This window comes from Sinocyclocheilus grahami, unplaced genomic scaffold (genome assembly GCF_001515645.1).
Source record: "Sinocyclocheilus grahami isolate Dianchi unplaced genomic scaffold, SAMN03320097.WGS_v1.1 scaffold1289.1, whole genome shotgun sequence".
Taxonomy (NCBI): domain Eukaryota; kingdom Metazoa; phylum Chordata; class Actinopteri; order Cypriniformes; family Cyprinidae; genus Sinocyclocheilus; species Sinocyclocheilus grahami.
Genome location: NW_015506468.1, coordinates 295,566 through 306,587, shown reverse-complemented (window position 1 = coordinate 306,587; position 11,022 = coordinate 295,566). Strand labels below are relative to the sequence as shown.

Below are 11,022 nucleotides of genomic sequence, written 5' to 3'. Positions count from 1 at the left end.
TGTGCACTTACCATAGCATGGATTAACATGTCCAGGCATCTGATCACAGATACTCGGAGGTACTGGGCCAAACGGGAGAAGCAAGCTCAAATACGACCCTCTAATGCGAGGGGAGCACTGCCTGAGACAGCATACACAAGTAGGTTCTCGCAAATGCCACCTATACTTCCCGCTATATGGCTCAGCATGAGGGGATATCCTGGAGCCCCGACATCCAGGAATTTTTTGCAGTGTCGTGCCGGGGCTTGATGATCAAGAAGGCTCCCGCAGAAGCCTCTGACCTGGCCACATGATCCAGGAAGCATGAAGCCGGAACCAGGGCTATCATACCGGCTGGACATAATGTCGACGAGTGAGGTAACACTGCAAGTCGAGCACCTGGTTTCTGAATCCCAGCAAAGGTGTGCTCACAGAGGACCTACCTTAGAGAGGACAGAAACCCACAGGTCCCGGAAACACTGCAAAGAAATCTCACAGAAGGATTATACACACATAACCACCAGCACATTAAATACATACATATATATAGAATGGATCATACTCACCTACCATGGTTCCTGCGCCGGAACCCCGTTCCAGAGGCGATTCCAGAGAAGCCTCTAGTCCGGACCATCAGTAAGGTGGTTGCTATGAAGTCATAGAACCAACCAAAACATCATGGGTCCAGCATAGGAGACTGTAATGCAGGTAATTCCTACCTAACCTCGGTCAGGTGGAGTGCTGGTGGTTATAGGGAAATTAGGAAGGGGAAGAAAAGGGCAGATGTAAAACCCCCAAGGAAAATTAGTAGATACTCAAGTATCACTCTGATCTGGATGAAAGCGCTGACACCTTGTCTGGATCACATCCCTAAGGTCTTGCCTACCTCCCTTTGACCCACGATTCCTCCTAACCCTACCCGCAGGCGGAGGAGGAGCGCGAGCCGCGACATTAGCCTTCTGTGCCCGTCTCTGATCCTCAGACCGAGACGGACCAGGACCCCTATGTTGTTACGCATCGCCTCGTATGCTGGAACCGATAGATGCGTGAGGAAAATGGCCTCTTCCATTCCTTCTCGATCTCAGTATGCAAATCAGGAAGAAATGGGAGGCTCACCTGAGCTGGAGGGTTATGGCCAGAAAGAAAACGCTCATCGAGGCGACCTCGCGACATCACTTTCTTGGCCCACTTCCACGGCAAGTCCAGCCTCGCCGTGGCGTGATCCATAACTTCCAACAGCTCATCATACGCAGGGCAGGAGGATTGGGAAGGCTCAGCCTCAGCCTCTTCGCCATCCTCCGACATCTCCTGCTCCTCCTGGGCTGAACCCAGCAGAGCACTGGCCCCCGGATCAGACTATGTTAGAGAAATAACATCATCCTCCAGCGGCTCTCTCTCGTCCACAGCCACTCTTTAAACTCATCGGCCAGGTCCACCTGTGATCCCCATGAGCTCATTCTCCTCTGTGCCTCAGTAGCAGCGGGTCCTGAACCGCGGGAAGCAGATGGCTGCCCCTCTTTTCTCGAAAAAAGAGACAAACCAGAGCGGAGCTTTTTCATTGAAAAACGCTCACAATAGACGCAAGTTGCCCCCTCAAGGACATCGCGTGCGTGCTCCTCGCCCAAACAAAAAACGCAGAGATCGTGTGTGTCATCAGGTGTAAAATAGCAACGACACGGATGCACACATCCTCTAAACGTTCTGCTTGTGCTCGCCATAATAATAGGATAGAGATCGCTCTTACCACGTTCAAATGCACGCTTCAAACAAAACAGTCTTTGAAGACGAAGAAGAGAATGACATGTTCTCCCGGCGCCTATTTATACTATAATCGCACCGGTAGTGACGTCATGGGCTGTTGCCGGCCAACGTGTTGTTGGTGTTTTTTCAATGTATGCTTCAGACACGGGTCACGACGAGGCTTTCCCCATAGCGCCCCCTAGAGGACGCAGTTCGAAGTTCCCTTGAAAGGGAACGTTTGTTTGTTTGTTTGAGTAGCCTGACATGTCAATCTCTGACTCAACCAATGATGTGATTTTTTTTTTTTTTTTTTATTCGATGGAGACAGGGTTTTACAGTTTCTCAATCGATTTGACACTTTTCTCCAATGCAATGTACTTGCTCTCAAAACAATTAGCACAGCCATCCAAACACAAACTTATCTTAACCAAACAGTTCAACTGACATTTTTTCTACTAATGCATTTATTAAAAGTAAATATTAACATCAAATCTATAGGTGTGTTCTCTATTGATTATAAAACACATTCAGCAGTAGATGCACAAATATGCTAATGAAAATACATGTTCATTGCAATTCTTCAACTGAGTTTTGTTTTATATATTGTGTATATCTAAACGACATAAATTGTTATCCAACACCTTCTATCACCCATAAGAAAAAAATTAATTGCCCCTTTAAACTTAATCTGTTTGTGCCATCTTTTAGCAGCAAGAACTGCAAACAAACTTTTCTGATAACTACAGATCAGTCTTTTACATCACTGCTGTGTATATACACACACGTCTTTTTAATTTTATTTATTATCATTATTATTATTTTGCATATTCGTTCTTGCTCTTTGTATACTTTCCCTTTTATTATTACTCTAAATCAATTGTGAAAAATGAGTAAACGATTAGGAAAACTGCATTTAATGTGTTGTGTATAATTAACCGAGTAGTTTCAGTTTAGGGCCAATCGAAAATATACCATGTTTATTTGATAGAATGACAAATTACAGAGTTTTGTTTGTTGTGTTTGGACAAATGGTACATAAATGTTTATGATTTGTGTAAAACCCTTTTTTCCCCGCAGATATTTGAAAGTATTGGTTGGTTGCATTAACTATTGTGAAAACATTTGAGAGTTTTGTGCACATTGTTTTGAGAATTATTTGCATGATTTGTAATTTGTATTAAATGAATTAAAACATATAATCTGTTTAGAACAATTACAAAGTATTCAGATCACTGTGTTAACTGTTTTGAGAACAGTGACCTGAGTTTGGAGAAATGTGTCAAATCCATTGAGAAAAAATCTAATACTCTGAATTGCTTATTTCCATACTGGTTCATGCTGGTTTAATGCAGGTCAACAAGGTCTTTCAGATGTAGCTGGTTGAGCAAAAAAGTTCTGCCAGTTGTTTTTTTTTATTTTATTTTTTTATTACTTTATTTTGCACCTATTGACATTAACCCCTTAACTGTCATCCCCCATTTTTAAAATAGGCATGAAAGTGGACTATCCAAACTTAAATTGTTGTAATTTATTAACACTTTGGAATACAGACCTAAGGTTGGTCTCTTTTTAAAGAAGAAAATTGCAAAAGTGGAATTTTTTTCAAAAAAGTAAAGTATCAAAAATGTATAGAAGTTTAAATGTACTGTAAATAAAATGCACTATTAATTTTATTTTATTTATTATAAATATTTGACATGACAGGTTTTACTCTAAAATTGATATAAAATTAAAGCCTTGTCTAAATAAGTTATGTTCCAAATTTTAAGTTGATATGAAAAAAATGGAGGTTCCTGTGAGATTTTATTTAGGGCGTTATACCACAAACAGCCACCGGGTGCCATCCAGACTCCATAGATTTTTTTTAATGCATTTTTCTGTCACAAATGTCTAGATTTTTCTGTCAATATTACTTCCATCTCAAAATAACCACCAAATATGGAATCCTGAGAGACAGACCTTTCCAATGATATGTTTTTTGTCAAGATTATAAAAAGGTTTGATTGTAAAAGACCGTAATGCATTTTGTAATATGACACTTGACAGCGCCCACTAAGGGGGAGGAGACTGCCAAAAGTCCGATTTCTTTCACAGGATGAATCTTGGGCTTCTAAGATTTCAAGTGATATATGATTTATGATGATTACTAAAAGATTAAAAGATTTAAAGGACGACAACAAAAAGAGCGCCAAGCGTCCCACAGGTGGGACGGTGACCGTTATTTTGATTTTATTTTATTGAATTTTTATCATTTTATTTTGTTTTGCACTTACTGAGATTTTAATTATTTTGCTTTATTGTATTTTATTTCATTGAGGTTTTATTTGCTGTTTTATTTATTTTAAATATTATTTATTAAATTAATTGTATTATTATTTACATATTGAGATTTAAGTTTTTTTTTTCTTTTACTATTTTATTTTCTTTTGCACATTTTAATTGATTATATCTCAGCTTGCACTATTTTTTACTTTATTTTATTGTACATATATTGCAATTTTTCACTGTATGCAGATATGCTACAAGTGTGTCTGTGGTAAATAAAAAAAACAAAACATTTGTGTCCTGTCAATAAATTAAGACACCGAGAGAGAGCTTTAATTAGCTAATTGGCTCTCTAACCCAGTCACCACACTGTGTGTGTGTGTGTGTGTGTGTGTGTGTGTACCTAGATTACGTGCGCGCACGCACACACACAATGTTCTGTTTCAAATGACCTGTCAATCAAACGTGGTCTCTATGTGGCAGCCAATAAGAACTGTCATCCTGTATCCACGGCGACGCATCACACCCTCTGCTACATTTGATCAAATGACCGTAGTGTGTGATCTAGTGTAAATCTGATGTACATATGTTGTGTGAAGTATGTAATGTCATTTATTGTGTTTTTTGTGTTTTTTTTCAATCAGGAGTGGCAGAGCAGTTTGCCATCGCGGAGGCAAAGCTTCGTGCCTGGTCTTCAGTGGATGGTGACGAGTCTAATGACGATTCTTATGACGAAGATTTTCTACCTGCAAACGAGCCCGTTACACAGAGCACAGGTACACACACACACACACACACACACACACACACACACACAAATACAGTGTCTACGTTTGCATACTTTCCCTTTTATTATTACTCTAAATCAATTGTGAAAAATGAGTAAACGATTAGGAAAACTGCATTTAATGTGTTGTGTATAATTAACCGAGTAGTTTCAGTTTAGGGCCAATCGAAAATATACCATGTTTATTTGATAGAATGACAAATTACAGAGTTTTGTTTGTTGTGTTTGGACAAATGGTACATAAATGTTTATGATTTGTGTAAAACCCTTTTTTCCCCGCAGATATTTGAAAGTATTGGTTGGTTGCATTAACTATTGTGAAAACATTTGAGAGTTTTGTGCACATTGTTTTGAGAATTATTTGCATGATTTGTAATTTGTATTAAATGAATTAAAACATATAATCTGTTTAGAACAATTACAAAGTATTCAGATCACTGTGTTAACTGTTTTGAGAACAGTGACCTGAGTTTGGAGAAATGTGTCAAATCCATTGAGAAAAAATCTAATACTCTGAATTGCTTATTTCCATACTGGTTCATGCTGGTTTAATGCAGGTCAACAAGGTCTTTCAGATGTAGCTGGTTGAGCAAAAAAGTTCTGCCAGTTGTTTTTTTTATTTTATTTTTTTATTACTTTATTTTGCACCTATTGACATTAACCCCTTAACTGTCATCCCCCATTTTTAAAATAGGCATGAAAGTGGACTATCCAAACTTAAATTGTTGTAATTTATTAACACTTTGGAATACAGACCTAAGGTTGGTCTCTTTTTAAAGAAGAAAATTGCAAAAGTGGAATTTTTTTCAAAAAAGTAAAGTATCAAAAATGTATAGAAGTTTAAATGTACTGTAAATAAAATGCACTATTAATTTAAATTTATTTATTATAAATATTTGACATGACAGGTTTTACTCTAAAATTGATATAAAATTAAAGCCTTGTCTAAATAAGTTATGTTCCAAATTTTAAGTTGATATGAAAAAAATGGAGGTTCCTGTGAGATTTTATTTAGGGCGTTATACCACAAACAGCCACCGGGTGCCATCCAGACTCCATAGATTTTTTTTAATGCATTTTTCTGTCACAAATGTCTAGATTTTTCTGTCAATATTACTTCCATCTCAAAATAACCACCAAATATGGAATCCTGAGAGACAGACCTTTCCAATGATATGTTTTTTGTCAAGATTATAAAAAGGTTTGATTGTAAAAGACCGTAATGCATTTTGTAATATGACACTTGACAGCGCCCACTAAGGGGGAGGAGACTGCCAAAAGATTTTAAAGTACCATTTCCATGTTAACGCAATGCCCGATTTCAAAATGGTTTTCACAGGATGAATCTTGGGCTTCTAAGATTTCAAGTGATATATGATTTATGATGATTACTAAAAGATTTGATCGAGAAAAGGACGACAACAAAAAGAGCGCCAAGCGTCCCACAGGTGACAGGTGACCGTTATTTAGATTTTATTTTATTGAATTTTTATCATTTTATTTTGTTTTGCACTTACTGAGATTTTAATTATTTTGCTTTATTGTATTTTATTTCATTGAGGTTTTATTTGCTGTTTTATTTATTTTAAATATTATTTATTAAATTAATTGTATTATTATTTACATATTGAGATTTAAGTTTTTTTTTTCTTTTACTATTTTATTTTCTTTTGCACATTTTAATTGATTATATCTCAGCTTGCACTATTTTTTACTTTATTTTATTGTACATATATTGCAATTTTTCACTGTATGCAGATATGCTACAAGTGTGTCTGTGGTAAATAAAAAAAACAAAACATTTGTGTCCTGTCAATAAATTATTTCAAGTGATATATGATTTATGATGATTACTAAAAGATTTGATCGCGAAAAGGACGACAACAAAAAGAGCGCCAAGCGTCCCACAGGTGGGACGGTGACCGTTATTTTGATTTTATTTTATTGAATTTTTATCATTTTATTTTGTTTTGCACTTACTGAGATTTTAATTATTTTGCTTTATTGTATTTTATTTCATTGAGGTTTTATTTGCTGTTTTATTTATTTTAAATATTATTTATTAAATTAATTGTATTATTATTTACATATTGAGATTTAAGTTTTTTTTTTCTTTTACTATTTTATTTTCTTTTGCACATTTTAATTGATTATATCTCAGCTTGCACTATTTTTTACTTTATTTTATTGTACATATATTGCAATTTTTCACTGTATGCAGATATGCTACAAGTGTGTCTGTGGTAAATAAAAAAAACAAAACATTTGTGTCCTGTCAATAAATTAAGACACCGAGAGAGAGCTTTAATTAGCTAATTGGCTCTCTAACCCAGTCACCACACTGTGTGTGTGTGTGTGTGTGTGTGTGTGTGTACCTAGATTACGTGCGCGCACGCACACACACAATGTTCTGTTTCAAATGACCTGTCAATCAAACGTGGTCTCTATGTGGCAGCCAATAAGAACTGTCATCCTGTATCCACGGCGACGCATCACACCCTCTGCTACATTTGATCAAATGACCGTAGTGTGTGATCTAGTGTAAATCTGATGTACATATGTTGTGTGAAGTATGTAATGTCATTTATTGTGTTTTTTGTGTTTTTTTTCAATCAGGAGTGGCAGAGCAGTTTGCCATCGCGGAGGCAAAGCTTCGTGCCTGGTCTTCAGTGGATGGTGACGAGTCTAATGACGATTCTTATGACGAAGATTTTCTACCTGCAAACGAGCCCGTTACACAGAGCACAGGTACACACACACACACACACACACACACACACAAACAAACGATAAAACAGATTCTTCATTTCTTTAATGATGCACCAAGTTGCTATTTATTTCAATATTATTAATGGATGTAGTGATTTGTATTATAGCATCTACTTTAATCATTATTCATGTCGTGGTATAAAACAGAGTAATTAAGGTCTGAAGTGGCGGTTTTGTGTGCTGATGCTGTGTCAGTATACTGTGCATGTGTATTGCATTTATTTAGCAATTTCACATTAAATTATTTATAATAAATTACAATATAAATGTATAATTATAATACTAGAAATCATAGTATAACTTATTTATATTATAATAATTCTATGCTGTGTAAATTATATTATATTATTTTTATTATATATATATATTTATTCATTATTTGTTCACATAATTATAGATGGATTGATATAGTTATAATTATCGATAGATAGTTTTATAGATAAACATTATTATTATTATTCAAATGTATTTATAAGCATGTGGAATTAATCATTACACATTCTTCTCAAAACAGTATTCTTTTGTCAGCACAGATATAATTGCAGCTTCTCTGTATATTCTTTCTTTCTTCCTTTTATCTATTTTTCATTTTCTCTCCGCATCAAACTGAACGCAGAATCGCAGCACAGACGTTACTGTCCTAGTGCCCTACTTTCATTTAGAAAACCTCTCTCTCTTTCTCTGTCTCTCTCGTTTTGCTCTCCGGTGCTATTAGATATCCCAGCATTCATTTCTCCTGCAAGTTTAATGTGTTCTGCTGCGGCAGACCGTAGAGGGAATGAAGTTGCTCATCTCTTGTACAGCTAGAGTTTACACTGTTTTAATCAGACGCGCTTCCAGCACCAGTGAACTGTTAAAGACCAAACACTGCTGCGGCACGACTGTCACAGACAATCAGGACATATTTGATCTTTAATATATAACCACCGTTCTGGAAATCAGGAACTCTCAGCCAAATGATGGTGAAGGGAAACAAACACTGAAGTGACTGGCATGTTACTTCCATTAAAATAACATAATGCAACATAAATAGTTTATGCCAATTATATTTATGTATACTATATACATAAATATATAAATATGTTCTCATTTTAGATATTTTAATGTATTTTCTTGGTGTTTTTTTTTGTGTGTACTTTTTATGTTTATTCATGTGTTAGTACATTCATGCATTTATTAGTTTATTTATTTATTATTACTATATATACACACACACACACACACACACGTACTGTATATGTATATATATATACACACACACATATATATATATATATATATATATATATATATACATGCAATTAATAACAGTAATTAATTAATATGATTAATTATATGTATGTGTGTGTATAATTCATTTATTTATAAAGATTATATATTTATAAAATGTATTTATAATAATTCATAAATAAGTGAATGAATGAACAGATACATAAATAAAAAGTAAAATAAAAACCAAGAAAATAAAATTAAACACACACGCATATATATTTTCATATTTTAACTTTTTAAAATTTTTATATATACATTTTGTAAGCATATTTTGCAGATATTTTATTTTTCCTGTTGTATTCATATATACTTTTTGTTTATTTGTTATTTATTTTATTTTTTTCTGTAATATATATTCACAGATTACACTTATTAATTTTATTTTTAGCCTAACTATAACTTTTTAATGAGGTTAAAACAAAAAAGAAAAAACGATTTGCCAGTTGGGTGAGGAAAAACATGCTCAAAATAGATTATCTGTCTTACTATGTTGCTTCTGTAGTAAATTAATCTTGTTTTCCAGTAAAAATAAGTAAATATCCTTGATTGAAGTATTGATTTGTTGCTGTGATTCTAACGCACCTGTGGTCTCCTCTCAGATCTGTCCTCGTACCCTCATTACCTGCGGGATCTCCTGCACACTCAGGTGTGTCAGACTCACCTGCGGGGGCGTGGCCTGTGCGAGGCGGAGAGCGGCGTGGGTGCTGACCTTTCACCTCCCGTGGGGTCGCCGGGGTCACCGTCGGACACGCTCTGCTCCAGCATGTGCAGTTTGGATGAGAGACACCCGTTGCTTCGGGATCTCAGGCGTCACACGGATACGCCTGCAGCTGACCTCACCGCCAAGATCCTCGGCGCTCTTCAGGGAGGGGAGGAGCTACTGTTAGCCAGCCTACACAGGGCGGGGCACAGGCGAGGCCACTCCCCCTGCTGCTTGGAAACGTTTTCCGAGACGTTCAAAGATGAGGACACGCCTTGTAAGGACTGCGGGGGCGGAGTCTGCCTTCCGCAGGAATATTCCACGCGGAGGAAGGTGTCGGATGTGGCTTCGTCCGGCATAGTCTCGCTCGACGAGGAAGACGTGGAGGAAGAAGAGCGAGAAGAACAGTGAACGGTGCATGTTTCTTTTGGACTCCACCCACTAATTTGCATTCGGACCCCACCCTTTGATTTGCATTTGGGCTCCACCCACTTATTTGCATTTAGACTCCACCCATTGGTTTGCATTCAGCCTCCGCCCACTTATTTGCATTCGGACTCTGCCTGTTGATTTGCATATGGGTTCCACCCACTTGTTTGCATTCGGGCTCCAACCACTTATTTGCATTTTGGGTGCCAGTTGCTCTTCTCTTTTGGAAAACACTGAATGTTTCGTTCCGGGCTCCACCCACTTATTTGCATTTAGACTCCACCCATTGGTTTGCATTCAGCCTCCGCCCACTTATTTGCATTCGGACTCTGCCTGTTGATTTGCATATGGGTTCCACCCACTTGTTTGCATTCGGGCTCCACCCTTTGGTTTGCATTCGGGCTCCAACCACTTATTTGCATTTTGGGTGCCAGTTGCTCTTCTCTTTTGGAAAACACTGAATGTTTCGTTCTCAGGCTCACGAAAAAATGCATCTTGACAAACTAAACGGAGGAACGCAAGACTGACGTCGCCCTTATTATCATGCATGTGTCGCGCAAGTGCCAGACTGAGCGCGAAGTCCTGGACGTCCAGTTGTTTCGCACGGTTTGTGGATTTGGCTGTTGTGTATTCCCGCTCCTCATGTGACGTCAGGCCCCATTGCATTCTGGGTCTTGATCACAGGATGCCTGTTCCCTGGTCCCTGGTTGGCATGGCTTGCTGATTACGTCAAAAACGTCGTTTACGAAGAGAAGCACGAATGCCGAATGTTTATACCATGACATAAATGCGTAAGAATATCGACGATCAAGTTATGCTGTTTTTCTATTATTATTATTATTATAAATTGATTATATTATTGAATGGAATGTTTGTTTTTGCCTGTTTTAAAGCATTTTCGTCCTCAGACGGACACAGTGAATGTTTTGGAGTTGATCCAGTGTTGGTGAATCATAAATGTGGGTCAGTTTGAAGGACTTTGGGAGAGTTGCTCTATTTTTGTATGTGTGGTTTTTGCGGTGAATTTGGCGTAAGTGAGTAACGCTGTGGTTTGTTTACAAGATGCTTGTTTATTGCTTTC

General features: G+C 37.0%; 1 protein-coding gene across 1 annotated transcript in view; it reads left to right on the top strand.

Moving 5' to 3' along the window:
- Nucleotides 1–10,179, top strand: part of LOC107568881 (protein FAM131A-like) — a 33,808-nt gene extending 23,629 nt beyond the window's left edge. Inside the window, exons 6-7 of the mRNA XM_016254877.1 lie at nucleotides 4,629–4,760; nucleotides 9,412–10,179. Coding sequence (XP_016110363.1) covers nucleotides 4,629–4,760; nucleotides 9,412–9,923 — 644 coding nt within the window. The 3' untranslated portion in view covers nucleotides 9,924–10,179. The remainder of the gene's footprint in view (nucleotides 1–4,628; nucleotides 4,761–9,411) is intronic.
- The last annotated feature ends 843 nt before the right edge of the window (nucleotides 10,180–11,022 follow it).